At 47.0% G+C, this 18025-nt stretch overlaps 2 protein-coding genes across 2 annotated transcripts; one reads left to right on the forward strand and one right to left on the reverse strand.

Moving 5' to 3' along the window:
* Positions 1-1385: 1385 nt before the first annotated feature.
* On the forward strand, positions 1386-4209 carry LOC127295432 (probable dolichyl pyrophosphate Man9GlcNAc2 alpha-1,3-glucosyltransferase). The gene is made up of 6 exons (XM_051325382.2): positions 1386-1858; positions 1949-2138; positions 2229-2336; positions 3024-3185; positions 3297-3549; positions 3634-4209. Exons 1-6 carry the CDS (start codon positions 1461-1463, stop codon positions 4071-4073), a joined length of 1551 nt encoding a protein of 516 aa, XP_051181342.1. The 5' UTR covers positions 1386-1460; the 3' UTR covers positions 4074-4209.
* Positions 4210-4882: 673 nt separating this feature from the next.
* Positions 4883-9764, reverse strand: LOC127295433 (leucine-rich repeat receptor protein kinase HPCA1). The gene is made up of 17 exons (XM_051325383.2): positions 9324-9764; positions 9110-9236; positions 8959-9030; positions 8771-8845; positions 8615-8686; positions 8354-8515; positions 8180-8254; positions 8027-8098; positions 7874-7945; positions 7722-7790; positions 7537-7611; positions 7376-7447; positions 7142-7276; positions 6585-7057; positions 6303-6458; positions 5617-6209; positions 4883-5533 (listed from the first exon to the last, which is right to left on the reverse strand). Exons 1-17 carry the CDS (start codon positions 9451-9453, stop codon positions 5015-5017), a joined length of 2949 nt encoding a protein of 982 aa, XP_051181343.1. The 5' UTR covers positions 9454-9764; the 3' UTR covers positions 4883-5014.
* Between the last annotated feature and the right edge of the window lie 8261 nt (positions 9765-18025).

Consider the following 18025-nt stretch of genomic DNA (forward strand, 5'->3'; position numbering starts at 1 on the left):
GTCGTCGGGTAAAGCCCACATAAAGGACGAAGACATGGGGGTTCTCTCTATTCTTTTTCGTTGTGGTTGGAGGTGAAGTTCCACATGGCTATGGTTGTTTGCGGGGCATGCCATGGACGGGAGGTGTGGCTTGGCAGCATGGCCTATTGAGCGTAGTGGTGCCTATGGGAGCTCCCCTGGTGCACTTGGCACAATGTTAGGCGATAGGCTCCACGAGCAGTCCACAGTACGGGCAGGCTCAACGTGTGGGGCTCGGCTCGGCACGTGCACATGCATAAGCTCCATGTCACTTGGAGAGTTGCAAGGAGGTAGGTGGCAGACATCCAGGTGCACGCAGCGGGCCACTGGATCTGGGCTTGGTGGGCATTTGGCGATGCTCATCTCTCTATATCTGCCGTAGGAGCCATGTGGTGGATGCGGGTTAAAACATAGCTACGATTCTTATAGAATTACCGATGTCTGCATCCTAGAACGTTTTCTTCTTCATAGAAGCGTTGATGTGCAATACCCATGCCTCTTCCACCCCACAATTGTGGTTCTCGAAATGGAAATCTTAGATCTGCTTCGACGTCATCCCTACTTAGAGGCATCATCTTGGGGACCACAACTGGGGTAAGAGGATAGCCGTCCATCTGGCAGTGTTGGGAAAGGAAGCTGTCATTGTTTTCTTGGTGTTCGGAAAGATATAGATATGCCTTCTATGGCATGAGGATCTAGCTTTTTTCTCTTCAGCATGGTGCTCTGATGGAGCTTTGCTTTGCCGGTGCGGCTTTTTGGTCCGGCGATGCTCTGAGCATAGGTTTCTATGAATCTTTCTCGGAGCTCTTACATGGTTTTGCTTGAATAAACTCCTTTTTTTAAGGTTCTCGATTAGCTTACCTCATAGACTGGGTCAATCTCCTCCTCTCAAATGAATTGGAGGTGCACCTTGTCCTCTCTTGATGCATTCCATCAAAACATAACCCAACAAAACTATTATGACTAAAAGTCTGCCGATTGTGATTTTATTTTGCCTACCTTTAAGTTGAGAGTGACTCATCCTTTCTTTCTAATGGACCACAGTGAGCATGTCATGGGTTCTGTTTATAATTGTATATAACTAGCACCTTAAGCATCAACACTTAATATACGATGCAAGAAATATTGTTCCAACCTATGCTCAATGTTTTTTACAACAATTTACACTCAATCTTATTCAGTAGGTTTGTCACAAAATTCATCCCAAAAGAACAATTTGTCCATCATCACCTCCCATTTTCCCCATATGGATCAATCAATGAACCATGCGTTGTGAAACTGAAAATTCTGTACTCCTACTGTTGAGACAGCTTATAAACTCGTATACAATAATGGCCCATTAGAATAGGGAAAATTCCTACCAAAATCGTACCTTTCGTACAGAGAAACCACCTGCAGTTAATTAAACCGACACGAAGATCTGCGGGAGGCAAAGCCCTCCAATGGCGAAACCGAAGAAGTCCCAAAGCCCCGCCCCAGATCCGCCCGCCGCCGCCCAGCTCCCATGGCGCCCCCCAGCGCCGCCGCTCGCCACCGCCCTCCTTATCTCCTTCGCCGCCCTCCTCGTCCGCGCGCTTGTCTCCGTCGGCCCCTACTCTGGCCAGGGTACGGCGCCCAAATTCGGCGACTACGAGGCTCAGCGGCACTGGATGGAGCTCACCCTCCACCTCCCCTCCTCCGACTGGTACCGCAACACCTCCGCCAACGACCTCGCCTACTGGGGGCTCGACTACCCTCCCCTCTCCGCCTACCAGAGCTGGATCCACGCCCGCCTCATCAACGCCTCCCTTCCCGACGCCGTTGCTCTCCGGTCCTCTCGCGGGTTCGAGTCTCATGAATCGTACGCTCCAACTGGTCTAACATTTACTAGTACATTTTAATGTGCAGAATTGTGTGCTTGTTTTAAGTATTTGCGGTATGTTTCGTATAGGAAGTTGCTTATGCGGTGGACGGTGCTCTCGTCGGATCTGATGGTGTTCTTCCCCGCGGCGCTATGGTTCGTGTGGACATACATGAAGGATGGGCTTGGCGATGGGGTGAGGCGAGATGGATGGATGTGGCTGCTCGCCATGGTTCTTATCAACCCGTGTTTAGTATTAATCGACCACGGCCATTTTCAGGTGGGGATTATAATAGTGGTTTATGTGCATTGGAGCAGGGAAATAGCGCTAACTGCATTGTTCATTGCCTGATATATACTTTTGTTTCAGTATAACTGCATCAGCCTTGGGCTGACACTCGGAGCAATCGCTGGTGTCTTGTCGAGGAACGAGCTTGTTGCTGCTGCTCTCTTTAGTCTTGCCATCAACCATAAGCAGGTTCTCCCTTGTCCGGCATATATATACTTTTTGATTTCCAGGGAGGTGAAACTGTCTTGACTCGAAAATTATTCCGTACTCTTAAGCTTTGTCAACAAACATGTTGTAAATTCATACATAGTAGACATGCTTCGCCTTTTCGAATCCACAAATTCCTGAGGTGTATTAGTGGATGCTTAGTTAGCCTAAGCAACTGCTAAGATAAATGTCTAAGCCAGCGCTCATTGTCCAAGTGGCAATTGCATCAACAGTCAACAAAATTGTCAATTTATCACTGTTGTATGGGATGCTCGGGTCCCGTAGTTGCAGACCTGAGAGAGATACACAATACCAAAATTAATGCAATAGGGTAGGCTATCATCAGGTGTGCACCTATCGCTGGTGCAGTATTAGTACTTAAGTTTTGATGGTTACGGGTTTAATTTCCAACTAGCCCAAGCTGGCGGTAGAATGGGTTGCTAGAAACAGAAGTTGGGAAGGAATTCATTGATCGCGCGACTTTCATTGATGGGAAATAGAGTAAAATCCGTTGAGTCAGTTACAAATCTTGGATAAATTTTAACCTGCGGCAACTTCTTGCTCTACTTCCATAAACAAATATGCACCATTTTCATCCTATTTATGTATGGAGCTTTTCAAATATAATGTGATTCTATAAATTAATGGGCCATATTTGATATCTTGCAGATGAGCATGTACTTTGCACCGGCTTTTTTCGGGCATCTTCTTGGGAAATGCATGAAGCGAAAGTATCCAATTGTTGAGATCATGAAACTTGGTTTTGTTGTACTGGGAACTTTTGCTATTGTTTGGTGGCCATATTTGCAGTCTTATGAGGCTGCCATACAGGTAATGAATACACATAATGTCTGGTTATTTACTGTTCAAGCAACCATAATCTATATTGAAGAAATGTTGTTATTTGTCAATCTTTGCTAAACGTGTGAAATCTACTGTCAGGTAATCTCTCGATTAGCTCCATTTGAGAGAGGCATATATGAGGATTATGTTGCAAATTTCTGGTGTAGCACCTCAGTTCTTATCAAGTGGAAGAGATTGTTTGCAATAAAGCCGCTGAAACTCATGAGTCTTTCTGCTACCATCATGGCTTTCTTACCTTCATTTATTCAGCAAGTCAAGTCACCGAGCAATCTTGGCTTCCTATATTCTCTGTTGAACAGTTCATTCTCTTTCTATCTATTCTCGTACCAAGGTATGTTCAACTGCTAAGTTGATTTCTTTTTGCAAGTTTATGCAATGCTTCTTCGATTTCATGTTTGCTTTTTTCTATTTGCAGTGCACGAGAAATCAATTTTGCTTCCTCTGTTACCTGCAAGCCTTTTAGCATTACATGAACCTCATCTGTATGGATGGCTCACATACTATGCACTTTTTTCGATGTACCCACTTATCTGCCGTGATCAGCTTCTTCTACAATATATAGCTGTTCTTGGCTTATTCTTTCTTATTTACTACTCACCCGGTGCAAGTTATGGAAAGGAGGTGAAAATTTCATCTAGAACAAAGGCAGTTCTGAGCCTGCCATTGTTATGCTCGATCTTACTTCACATTGTATACCTGCAAATAGAGCCTCCAAAGAGGTATCCCTTCCTCTTTGATGCACTGATAATGTTCATCTGTTTCTCTCAATTTGTTATTTTGAGCCTGTACACAAATTATAAGCAATGGATGTTGGACGTCCAACCTAGATCAGTAGGTAGGAAGAAGGACCTATGATTGGAAATTTTGACAGCTAATTTTATAGAAAATAGTCATTGTACCATTGTAACCTTGAGTGTGTTCCCCTGTAACGAAAATGGTTCATTTTTTATGAAATGGATGAAATCTTTCCATGTGGAGCAGATGCAATAAATTTCTGTATGATCAGAAACTTTTTTTTAAGAATTTTCTTGTGTTCTGTAATTCTGGTGTATGATAACTTGAAACTAAAATGTAAGCTCTGTGGGCTCGGTATCATTCTTTGCACCAAATATGACAGTATTAGCCGTCAGGAGATACAGCATAGATAAATGTCTTGCTATCTTACTGCTTGAAATTACATATGCTGGTGGCTGGTTTAAATTCTTGTATTGCCAATTATCAGGGGAAGAACTAGGGGTTGCTAGTTGGATACTAAATTCATAACATTGGGTTGGACTACTGTTGAAACATGAAAATTGTGCGGCTGCAACATCATTTCTGTTAATTCCAACATAGAAACTGTTGTGTATCACTGGTGTGATGGAAACATTCTTTTTGTGTGATAGAAACATGTTAGGGCGCAATTAGCTAGTCCTGCCAAAAGTTATGATCAAACTACCCATAAATAACTTTTTCTAACACATCATCAGCGGAAGTAGCCAAAACTGTTTGTTTTGGTTGTGCCTCAGCGGTGCAGGCGTAAATAACAACAGTTAGTAGAGACACTGGAGTATGGAGTTAGTTTGGTTTGTTCTCCCTATTTGCCGTATCGCAACGAGAATTGACATTGTTCTTGTTCCCTTGATGCTTCTTCTAGCCATACATTAGAACATCGCCATACAAAATCACTAAGGGAATGCTAGTGGTAAATCACATAGAATAAAAGTTGTTCACAATCTCTACATATTCAGCAAGCTGCTACTTGCTCAGGAGGAAGAAATGGCCCAACCAAAATAGAATCCTGATCCACAAATCAGCTACTTTGGTTCGACCTTTGACTGGAAGGAATATCCTCCGCTGTAGTCGTCGAATGAGTCCGTGCTCATCTCCTTGTCCTTCTTCGGAAGAGGGTCGTCATAAGGGTGGCGGGGAGGAGCGCCTTTAGTGACGCCAAAATCCGTCGCTGACGTGGAGGCGGACGTCGAGGCACTGCTGAGCCCCTCGCTCTGCAGCATCATCTCGATCTCCTTGACCACATCGCTCATCGATGGTCGGGCCGCAGCGCCCTCCTCTGCACACCGGAGGGCCAGCTGCACGAACTTGGTGAATGCAGCGAGATGGTTGGTGTTCATGATCCTGGGGTCTATCATGGCCCTGAGCCCGCAGAACTCGGGGTCGGTTGCGTCGAAAACCCTCTTCGCCTCCCGAACAATGTACTTCCCCTTCTCGATCGGCTGCCTCGCGATGATCAGCTCGAGCATGACAACGCCGAAGCTGTAGACATCGCTCTTCTCCGTCAGTTGCTGAGACATGTAATACTCAGGATCCAGATAACCCTGCAGGTGAAGAACACAAACACCAAGCCACATAAATGGAAGGGTCATCTGCAGCAGGACATTATTCAGTGTGCGAGCCTTACCAGCGTCCCTTTCACTTGGGTGCTGACGTGCCCCCTCTCGCTGTCGGACACTAATTTCGAGAGGCCGAAGTCGGCGACCTTAGCGGTGAGGTGCTCGTCCATGAGGATGTTGCTGGACTTGACGTCCCGGTGGATGATGGGCGGGTCAGCGAGCTCGTGCAGGTAGGCAAGCCCACGCGCGGCGCCCAGCGCCACCCGGAGCCGCTTCTTCCAGTCGAGGTGCAGGCCGCTCTTGCCGGCGAGGCTGTCGCGCAGCGTGCCGGCAGACATGTACTCGTAGACGAGCATCTGCTCGCCCTGCTCGAAGCAGAAGCCGACGAGGCCGACGAGGTTCTTGTGGTGCACCCGGGAGAGCAGCTCGATCTCGGTCTTGAACTCCTGCCCGCCCTGCATGGACCCCTGCTGCGCCCTCTTGATGGCGATGAACTGTCCGTTGGGGAGCATGCCCCTGTACACCTTGCCGTACCCTCCGTAGCCCAGCTCGTTCGCCTCCGCGAAGTTGTTGGTGCTCCGCTTGAGCTCCTCGTGGGAGAACCACCTCGCCCCTTTCAGCCGCGGCGCGCCGCCCTTCTCCTCGCTCCGAGCCCACGACGCTGCAGCAGCAGTTTCAGGTCTCTCACTCGTCAGGCCGTGGCATTGCCAGGTGCACATGGAAACTGTTCTGTTTTCTGAGAGAGATTGCGTACCGAATGGCCCGCCCAGCTCTTCTGTGGCCTTCTGCGCGCGCCGCCTCTGCACCAGCGCGTAGACGGCCGCTCCGACAAGCGCGATGACCAGGACGCCGCAGCCAACCGCGATCCCGATGATGGCGCCCTTGCTCCTCGACACCGGTCCGTTTCGATCTGCAGCCATCCATCCCACATAGTATCTCAGAAGAGTCAAGAACAATGTAAATTCTCGTTGCAATATGAGAAATAGGGAGAACATCGGCACTTCAGTGACAAGTAATTCCGTTTTTGAGGCAAGACCTGGGAAGGGATATGGGGATGCGATGAAGTAGTAGGGACCGAACTCCTTGGGGGGCTTGAAGGTCTGGTTGCTGAGGTCGAAGCCGATGCGCATAACCTCGGAGCGGTTGAAGTAGGGGCCGCCGGAGGGGAAGAGCTTCACCTGGACCTGCATGTAGGAGTCGCTGTTGAAGAAGGGGTCCTGCAGGGCGACGGAGCCCGGCGTGAGGTCCAGCTTCGTCCACAGCTTGCTCTCAAGCTCCTGGAACGCCGTGCCGTTGCCCACGTCGCCGAACAAGGGCGCGCGGAAGTACATCACTCCCTGGTACGGGTAGGCGCACCCGCAGCTCTGCGGGCTCATGCTCTGCTCCGGCGGGCACGACCCCGAGAAACATTTCAGGAGGCTCGTCGTGTACGCCGGCGACGGCTCGTGCTGCGTCAAGTTGCAGTACGCCGTGTTCGGCAGGTGGTCGCACACCGGGTTCCCCGCCAGCCTGAATAATGCCATTGAGTAAGATCAAAACAGTGTACGAAGCAGCACTACCATTGTTTGTAAACTGGAATTGGGCACTACTCACGTGAGGGTGCCGTTGTAGCTGGAGGTCACAGTGACGGAGGAGAAGTCGTTGTCCTTGAAGCTCACCATGCTCAGCTCGCTGCTGATGCTCCTTCCCAGGTCGAGGGTGCCATTGAACGCGTTACCGTCGAGGATTCTGCAAAGAAGCATTGTCAGATCTGCTACTGCACTTTAAAGATCATCAGTTTCATCAGATTTTGGTGAGATTCAAAAAACGGATGGCGTGTGAGCTTACACTTGCTGCAGCTGCGGGCTACTGAACAGCCTCGTCGGCACCGTGCCGTAGAGTCTTCCGGACTGTATGATCCTTGATTTGGCATCACAAGACAATGTCAGATCTAGCTATCCGAGAGCATATGTACTCTGAAGTTGCAAAGGTTTTCAGTGTTAACTTACAAGGCTGAGAGCTGTGGCAACTTCCAAAACCACTGTGGGCTCGGTGAAGGATCAAACGTGTTGTTGCTCAGATCACTGTGGTGTAAGTAGACCAGAAGATCAAATTGATCAGATCAAGCATTGCACTTGTGGCGGTTGAACAATTTACAGCATAAATCTTGTGGTGCGAATTGCTTGGTGCTTACACATAATTGAGAAGAGTCATCCCAGATAGATCGGGCAACCGTCCGGTAAGCTGGTTGTTGGCTAAGTTGCTGAAACATATGACAACAATGTGCTTACAATGGCTATTGATTTGTACTTGCACAGTGTATTCAGCAGCTCTTGAACAACTTACAGCTCGTTTACGTTGGTGAGGTTATTCAGGTTCGCTGGAACTGGGCCGGAGAGGGAATTTCTGTCCAGCCGGCTGTCCAGACATAGCATATAGAATGTGACCAATGATTCATATATTGATCTGAGCAGAGTTTCATCTGAAAAGGACACTTACACAACTTCAAGTGTAGCAACAAACCCAAGAGAGTCCGGGATATCCCCGGTGAATTTATTTCCATCGAAAAGCCTGCACCAAATATCTCAAGTGTCAGTACATCTTGCCAGAAAAGATTGTTTTTATTCTAGTAACAGGGCTTGAAGAACTCACAGATGAATCAATGTCATCTCAGGGCTGAAGAGAGCATCTGGGATTGGACCGGACAGCTGGTTCTTGTTGAAGTGGCTGCATAGAACCAGAAAAAAGTATGGCTATAGATACATTCTGGTTTTATATTTCTGCTTCAGGAATGGTGATGGATAAATTTTGTACTAGAACGCATACAAATGTTTTGTTTTGGTAAGCTTGTCTAGACCCATTCCGCCGTTTGATGAGATTGGTAAGGAACCGGTCAGCTGATTGTCGGCGATGTCAAACCAATAGAGGCTGGAGAGATTGCCCAGAGAAGCTGGTATTTTTCCCGAGAACTGATTTGAGTTCAGAGCCCTGAAAAAGAGTTAGATGTCATCTTAATTTATCTGCAGACTGTACTACAGAGGCGCAAATGCGCAGTAGTATCATCTTAGCCGATGGTTGATTCCTTACATGTAAGACAGTTTGGGAAGGCTCCCCAGCTCATCTGGGATGTTGCCATGAAAGCTGCAACCGGCTAAGATCCTTCAAAGCAAGCGGTGCAAGACGTGAGCATAGTGACATCTGTGGAGGCGGAAACTTAACACGGATCACATTCAGAAAACTTACAAAGTGGTGAGCTGCTTTAAGTTGCCGATGGTTGGAGTGAGCACACCACCAAGGTCTTTATTGAACGAAAGGTCCCTGCAGAGGCAACATAACTGCTGGTTCAGCGATGCAAAGCAGAGCTTCAAGAACAGAGATGGTTGAGAAAAGATTTAGCTTGGCACTAGCTGTAGCGCTGTGCTGCGACGTACAGTGATTGCAGGTCGGTCAGCTGCCCGATGTCTGCAGGTAGAACTCCTTTGATGCCCATGGTTGACACTTTGCTGAAGGGCATGGTTGCATAATAATGGTAAGTAGAGTGTGCAGTGAAGATTTTGTTGATCGAGCTCTGCGGACACTTACATGGAGATCACTTTGTTGTTGCTGCATGTCACTCCGTCCCACGGCGTATCGCCGCAGGGATCATCAGACTGCCCCCACGTCGGCGGCGCGTTCTGCCACTGATCCATCAACGCCCGTAGAACAGAAGCTGCAATTAATCAACTCCACGGTTCATTTCTTACTTCATCACGTAGTGAAGTTATGGAGCAAAGAGAGCATGGTACTAGGTACTCACTGTCCTGGCTATCTGTCACGCCATGGCTTCCTCGCACCCACACCGTGAGCACCAAGGCCACAAGGAGGAGCACCTCTCTCAGTGTCGCCATCCTGGCAGAGCGTGATCCAGGCGCTGCAGCCTCCTCCATGCTTAACTGAACTGCGTCGAGCTCTCAGGTGTGGTGAGGTGCGGTTTTAGGTCGCTGAGCCAGTGGGCAAAAGCTCGTGAGCGCGAGGCAACCACCGGCACCACAACCGCAGGCCCATGATGCGCCTCATGATGGGACGTGCATTCGCCAAACCAAAATGATACTCCTACTAGTAGAATTGGAAGTTTTGGAGAGAAAGATACAGGCATACAGTGGGAGGGAGAGGAGAGGGGGTGGTGCCAACGACTTGACTTGAAAGCAAGCCAAGCTAGCGAAGCTCGCTCGAGAGCTCTCACTGTCCCACTCCCAGAAAAATCCCTCCGTGGATTGCTGTAGCTGAGCACGCCTAGCTAAGTGGCCGTACGTCTCGCTGCCCGCGGAAGGCACCGCGCGAGTGGTCAAAAGGGTGGATGGATATACGACGATACGGCCTCATGAACATACATGCCCCTCGCTCTACGGCAACTCCTCCCGTCCTCAGCATCGAGTTTAGTCGGTAGTAGTGCACCGGTGTGCTGGTGTTTCATGTCATGGTGCTTCTTAATTAAAAGTTTGATTGCATGGGGTATAAAAGGGAGATGATAGAGGAGATTAGTGATGATTAGGGGTGCGATTCAAGGCACGTAAAGAGGGAAATTTGGTGGGGATTAAACAAATGATGCCTATGATTGGCCTTCTTTTTTCAGGAACTTTTCCACGGAAGATTTTTTTCAGGAACTTTTTGCACCGGAAGAAATTTTCTTTGAGTTTGTACTCTCTCGGTCTCTCCGCTCCAAAATAAGCGCCACGGGTTTATTTTAATACGGATGTACACAAATCTAGACAAAACTATTACACTTATTTTGAAACAGTGGCAGAACCTAGTCCGCGTTCATCAAAGTCCGCGTTCATCAAAGGCCGACACATTCACGAGGGAATCGTCTCACTTGAGGAGATCATCCATGAGACAAAATTCAAGAAACTTAGGGGAGTCTTCTTAAAACTTGACTTCGAGAAAACATATGATCGAGTCAATTGGGCCTCTCTCCGGGAGGTGCTCCTCCGGAAAGGTTTCGACCCAGGGTGGGTCCACCGGGTGATCAGTTTGGTCTCGGGGGGGGCCAAACGGCGGTTACCATTAACGGTGAGGTGGGAAACTACTTTAGGAACGGGAGGGTGTGCGACAAGGGGATCCACTCTCCCCCCTCCTGTTTGACTTCGTGGGTGAAGCTCTAGTTGCGATCTTGGACAAAGCACAGGTGGCGGGACACATTGAGGGTGTGATCCCGCACATTATCCTAGGAGGGGTATCCCATCTGCAATATGCAGACGACACAATCATCATGATCCAACCCGAGGATCTGGAAATTGCCAACTTGAAGTTCCTCCTCCTGTGCTTTGAAAACATGTCGGGACTTCGCATTAACTTCCACAAGAGCGAGGTCATGGTCATGGGGACCTCCGACTTGGAAAAACAGCGGATCGCCAACATGCTTAATTGTAAACTGGGATCCTTCCCATTCACATATTTAGGCCTCCCTATTTCTGACCACGCCATCACGGCAGCGGATTGGGGTTCGTTGACAACCAAAGTGGCTAAACGGGCAGACCCGTAAATTTATGTCCTCCGCAGCAAGGCTCATCTTGGTAAACGTGTACCCGTCCAACCTCCCACTGCATGCCATGGGGGTATGCATGCTAGGGGATGGCGTCCATAACACCCTACGCAAACATCGAGCGAGATTCTTCTGGGAGGAAAATGGCCCGAGGAAGAAATATCACTGGGTCAGGTGGGAGGCGGTCCGTATGCCTAGGTCCATGGGGGGACTAGGACTCATGGACCCCAAAATCATGAACACATGTTGAATGTACAAGGATGTCGCCTAGAGGGGGGTGAATAGGCGGGTTGTAAAAACTTCCAATTGAGGGCTTAACAAGGCGGAATAAAACTACTAAGGTTTACTTGTTAAGCACAAAGCCTATCAACTAGGGTTTGCCTATGTGCATCAATAACCTATGCTAAGCATGATGAGCAACAAGGTGATAGCAAACTAGATATAGAACATCAAGCACGAAGGCTATCACAATGTAAAGCGCATAGGTAAAGGAGCTCGGGTTAAGAAGTAACCGGTGCACGAGGAGACGATAATGTATCCCGAAGTTCACACCCTTGGGTGCTACGTCTCCGTTGGAGCGGTGTGGAGGCACGAGGCACTCCAATGAGTCGCTAGGGCCACCGTATTCTCCTCGAGCCTTTCCACCAAAGGGAAAGCCTCGATCCACTAACGGACCCTTGCGAGTGGTCACCGAACCCGTACAAGCTTGGGGCAAACACCCAAGTATCAAGCTTGAGGCAAACTCCACAACATGGAGGCTCTCAAGTACAAGGCCACGAAGACTACAAAACGCCACACACGGCAACAAGGCCACGAAGGCTCCAACACGCCACAACCGGCTCCAAAACCACAAAGGCTACCACACTCCACAGAGGCAACAACGCCACAAAGGCAACACGATCACAAAGGCAAGAAGGCCACAAAGGCTACCACGTCACAAAGGCGAAAAGGCCATGAAGGCAACAACACCACTAAGGTCAACAAGCCCTCTAGGGTTCCAAGAAACCCTAGAGGGAACTCACATGAACTCACACGAGACCGAAACCCCGGAGAGAACCCAAACTGATGCACCTAATGCAATTTCTAAGAACACCACTAAGATGCCCAAGTTCTTCTCTCCCAAATTCCAACAAAGCTACAAAAGCTATTGGGGGAATAAGGGAGGAAGAACAAAATAGGAGGAGGAACACCAAATTACTCCAAGATCTAGATCTAGCAAGATCCCCTCACTAGGAAGGGGATTCACTTGGTGGAGCACTAGATCTAGATCTCCTCTCTCATTTTCCCTAAAAATATGCAAGAAATAGTAGGAGGATCAAGAGGAGGATCAAGCTCTTCAAAGTCAACAATGGAGGAGAGAGAATGGATGGGAAGAACTTTCTTGGATGAAGGTGGGAGAGAGGTATAAATAGGGGCCCAAAAATATGACTGTTGGGGCTGGAAAACGGTTAGATTCGCGACCCAAACCGGTACTACCGTTTGTCAAAGCGATACTACCGCTTGCGTCAAAACTGTGCAGAAAATAGGCAGAAAACGACCCAAACCGGTACTACATCTTGTGAAAGCGGTACTACCTCTCGAACCGGTACTACCGGGTAGGTACCGGCCCAATACCAGTCCGGATCCAGTGGCTCACAGAGACCAAGCCGGTACTAGACCGTTAGGTACTACCGCACTTTTTCTTTTTCCCTCTAAACCGCGATACGTAAAAGGCAATAACTCGAGCTAGGAAAATCCGATTAAGGTGAAACCAATTTTGCCGGAAAGAGGATGACGAGAGCTACCTCCACACATGGTGGAAATATGGAAAATAGTGGAGGATGATTTCCTTATGAATTTAGAGGTGTAACCTCTCAATGCGGTAAACCGGGAAAATCATCCAACTCGAACACGCAACATGAGATGCATCTGGAATCCGTTTCCGATGAGCTAGAGCTTCTCATGAGAATGAACACAAGCTCTAGAACATCTCATGGATTAAGAACCAACAACAACCAAGAAACACGATGCAATGCATGTAAGGTTTGAGCTCTCTCCGATGATGCGACCATCTATCCTACCTAGCACAAACCTTGTCCTTGCGCATTCCACTCGAGTCGGCAAGCTCCGTCTTCATCCCTCTTCAACCTTGTACATGCCACCATCTTCATCCAACATACTGTAGGGATTCGTTACATAGAAAACAAAAAATTTCCTACCGCGAGAACGCAATCCAAGCCAAGATGCAATCTAGAAGACGGGAGCAACGAGGGGATGACCGAGACTCACCCTTGAAGATTTCCAAAGCCTACAAGATGAGGCTCTTGTTGCTGCGGTAGACGATCAGTTGCCGCTTTCAAAAGCGCGTAGAAGATCTTGACGGTGCCACAATCGGGCAACACCTCCGTACTCGGTCACACGTTCGGTGTTGATGAAGACGACGTCCTTCTCCCCGTTCCAGCGGGCAGCGGAAGTAGTAGCTCCTCCTTGAATCCGGCAGCACGACGGCGTGGTGGCGGTGGCGATGGAGATCTCCGGCAGAGCTTCGCTAAGCGTATGCGGGAGAGGTGGAGGAGGTGGGGCGGCTAGGGTTTGGGAGAGGGGGTGGTGGCCGGCCACTATGAGGGGTGCGGCCAGCTATGGCTTTGGTGTGGCCGGCCCCCTCCCCTTGGCCCTCATTATATAGGTGGAACCCCCAAGTGTTGGACTACAAGTCTTCGAATAAGACTCCAACCCAAAACTTCCATGTTGTAGGGAAACCTACTCAAGGTGGGATTCCCACCTCAGGCCTTGTTTACTTCTAGAGTATTTTAGGGGATCGGAGGGGATTATCCCCAATCCCGAAATCTCCCAAGTAGCATGTTTACTTCTCCAGGTTTGGGGAGGATAATCCCCACATATCCCCACAATTCCCCTCATTTTTGCCTAGATTTAAAACTCTACCTCATACTAGTGTATTTTTGGGGAGGGGTATTTGAGGGGATGGTAGGGGATTGGGTGAACACCAAATCCCCTCTTATCCCCAAACTTTTGGGGGTGAAAATACAAGAGAAGTAAATAAGGCCTCAAGTGGGACTCCCACCCTTTCCATGAGGGGGTGGCCGGCCACCCTTGGTGGAGTCCACCTGGGACTCCACCCCTCTAGGGTTGGCCGGCCATGGGAGGTGGAGTCCCTTCGGGACTCTGCCTTCCAAAGTGATTTCTTCCGGACTTTTCTAGAACCTTCTAGAACCTTCCATAAATACACCGGATCATTTCCAAACTTGGAATATGACTTCCTATATATGAATCTTATTCTCCGGACCATTCCGGAACTCCTCGTGATGTCCGGGATCCCATCCGAGACTCCGAACAAAAATTTGAACTCCATTCCATATTCAAGTTCTACTAAGACAACATCAAACCTTAAGTGTGTCACCCTACGGTTCGCGAACTATGTAGACATGGTTGAGAACTCTCTCCGACCAATAACCAATAGCGGGATCTGGAGATCCATAATGGCTCCCACATATTCAACAATGACTTTAGTGATCGAATGAACCATTCACATACGATACCAGTTCCTTTTGTCACGCGATATTTTACTTGTCCGAGGTTTGATCATCGGTATCTCTCTATACCTTGTTCAACCTCGTCTCCTGACAAGTACTCTTTACTCGTACCTGGTATGTGGTCTCTTATGAACTATTCATGTGCTTGCAAGCTATTTAGACGACATTCCACCGAGAGGGCCCAGAGTATATCTATCCGTCATCGGGATGGACAATTCCCACTGTTGATCCAAATGCCTCAACTCATACTTTCCGGATACTTAATCCCACCTTTATAACCACCCATTTACGCAGTGGCGTTTGATGTAATCAAAGTACCTTTCCGGTATAAGTGATTTACATGATCTCATGGTCGAAAGGACTAGGTAACTATGTATCGAAAGCTTATAGCAAATAACTTAATGACGTGATCTTATGCTACGCTTAATTGGGTGTGTCCATTACATAATTCATATAATGACATAACCTTGTTATTAATAACATCCAATGTTCATGATCATGAAACAATGATCATCTATTAATCAACAAGCTAGTTAAGAGGCTTACTAGGGACTCATTGTTGTTTACATAACACACATGTATCAATGTTTCGGTTAATACAATTATAGCATGATATATAAACATTTATCATAAACACAAAGATATATAATAACCACTTTTATTATTGCCTCTTGGGCATATCTCCAACAGTCTCCCACTTGCACTAGAGTCAATAATCTAGATTAAATTGTAAGGTACCTAACACCCATGGCATTCTGGTGTTGGTCATGCTTTGCCCAAGGGAGAGCTTTAGTCAACGGATCTGCTACATTCAGATCAGTGTGTACTTTGAAAATCTTTACTTCTCCATCTTCGATGTACTCGTGAATCGAATGATAACGCAGCTTGATATGCTTCAGCCTCTTGTGTGACCTTGGTTCTTGTGCATTGGCGATGGCACCCATGTTGTCACAGTAGATGACTAGTGGGTCCAATGCACTAGGAACCACACCGAGCTCTACAATGAACCTCTTCATCCATACCGCTTCTGATGAAGCCTCTGAAGCCGCTATGTACTCCGATTCTGTTGAAGACTTCGCCACCGTGCACTGCTTCGAGCTTGCCCAACTTACTGCAGCACCATTCAATATAAACACGTACCCAAACTGAGACTTAGAGTCATCAGGATCAGTGTTCCAACTTGCATCGGTGTAACTGGTTACAACGAGCTCTTGGTCACCTCCATAACAAAGAAACATATCCTTAGTTCTTTTCAAGTACTTCAGGACATTCTTGACCGCTGTCCAGTGTTCCATTCCTGGATCACTTTGATATCTGCTAGTCAAACTAACATCATGTGCTATATCCGGTCTAGTACATAGCATGGCATACATAATAGAGCCTACTGCCGAGGCATAGGTGATCTGACTCATCCTTTCTCTTTCTTCTGCCGTAGCCGGACCTTGAGTCTTACTCAAGACCTTACCTGGTAACATAGGTAAGAACCCTTTCTTACTTTCGTCCATTCTAAACTTCTTTAGAATCTTGTCCAGGTATGTACTCTGTGATAGCCCTATTAGACGTCTTGATCTATCTCTATAAATCTTGATGCCTAATATATACGATGCTTCACCAAGGTCTTTCATTGAAAAACTATTATTCAAATAACCTTTTACATTGCTTAATAGTTATATATCATTCCCAATCAATAATATGTCATCTACATATAATATCAGGAATGCTACAGAGCTCCCACTCACTTTCTTGTAAATACAGGTCTCTCCATGACACTGTATAAACCCGAAGTCTTTGATCACCTTATCAAAGCGTCGGTTCCAACTTCTTGATGCTTGCTTCAGTCCATAAATTGAACGCTGAAGTTTGCATACCTTGTCAGCATTTTTAGGATCGACAAAACCTTTGGGTTGTACCATATACAACTCTTCCTCAATGTCTCCATTAAGGAACGCCGTTTTGACATCCATCTGCCAAATCTCATAATCGAAAAATGCAGCTATTGCTACAAAATCCTCACAGATTTTAACTTCGCTACAGGTGAGAAAGTCACATCGTAGTCAACACCTTGAATTTGTCGGAAACCCTTTGCGACAAGTCGAGCTTTATAGACAGTAATATTACCATCATCATCTGTTTTTCTTTTGAAGATCCATTTATTCTCGACAGCCTTGCGGCTATCAGGTAAGTCTACCAAAGTCCACACTTTGTTATCATACATGGATCCCATTTCGGATTTCATGGCTTCTTGCCATTTGTTGGAATCTGGGCTCATCATCGCTTCTTCATATGTCGCAGGGTCTTCATCATTGTTGTCCACAATCGTGACATTTAGACAAGGATCATACCAATCGGGAGTGGCACGTTCCCTTGTTGATCTGCGAGGTTCAGTAGCTATCTCATTTGAAGTTTCATGATCATTATCATTAGCTTCCTCTGTTACCGGTGCAGGCGGCACAGGAACAACTTCTGGTACTGCGTTACTCTGATCAATTAGTGAAGATTCAGTAATCTCGTCGAGTTCTACTTTTCTTCGAGTCACTTCTTTAGTGCGAAATTCTTTCTCAAGAAAGGTTCCGTTCTTAGCAACAAAGATTTTGCCTTCGGATCTGTGATAGAAAGTGTACCCTATAGTTTCCTTAGGGTATCCTATGAAGACGCATTTCTCCGCTTTGGGTTCTAACTTGTCCGGTTGTAACGTTTTTACATAGGCTTCGCAACCCCAAACTTTAAGGAACGACAGCTTAGGTTTCTTATTAAACCATAATTCATACGCTATCGTTTCAACGGATTTTGATGGTGCTCTATTTAAAGTGAATGCGGCTGTCTCTAATGCATAACTCCAAAATGATAACGGCAAATCAGTAAGAGACATCATAGAATGAACCATATCTAAGAGAGTTCGATTACGACGTTCAGACACACTGTTTCATTGTGGTGTTCCCGGCGGTGTCAATTGTGAAAGTATTCCGCATTTCTTTAAATGCATGCTAAACTCATAACTCAGATATTCACCTCCGCGATCAGATCGTAGAAATTTAATCTTCTTGTTACGTTGATTTTCTACTTCGCTTTGGAATTCCTTAAACTTCTCGAAAGTTTCGGATTTATGTTTCATGAAATAGATATACCCATATCTACTCAGATCATCTGTGAAGGTTAGAACATAACGATAACCACCGCGCGATGCTACACTCATTGGTCCGCATACATCGGTATGTATGATTTCCAATAAGTCTGTAGCTCGCTCCATCATACCAGAGAATGGAGTCTTAGTCATTTTTCCCATTAGACATGCTTCGCATTTATCAAGTGACTCAAGTAATCCATCGGTATGGAGTTTCTTCATGCGTTTCACTCCAATATGACCAAGACGACAGTGCCACATATAAGTAGAATTATCATTCAATCTAATTCGCTTAGCATCAATGTTATGAATATGTGTATCACTAC

Source organism: Lolium perenne, chromosome 4, assembly GCF_019359855.2.
Source record: "Lolium perenne isolate Kyuss_39 chromosome 4, Kyuss_2.0, whole genome shotgun sequence".
In the NCBI taxonomy this organism is placed as follows: Eukaryota; Viridiplantae; Streptophyta; class Magnoliopsida; order Poales; family Poaceae; genus Lolium; species Lolium perenne.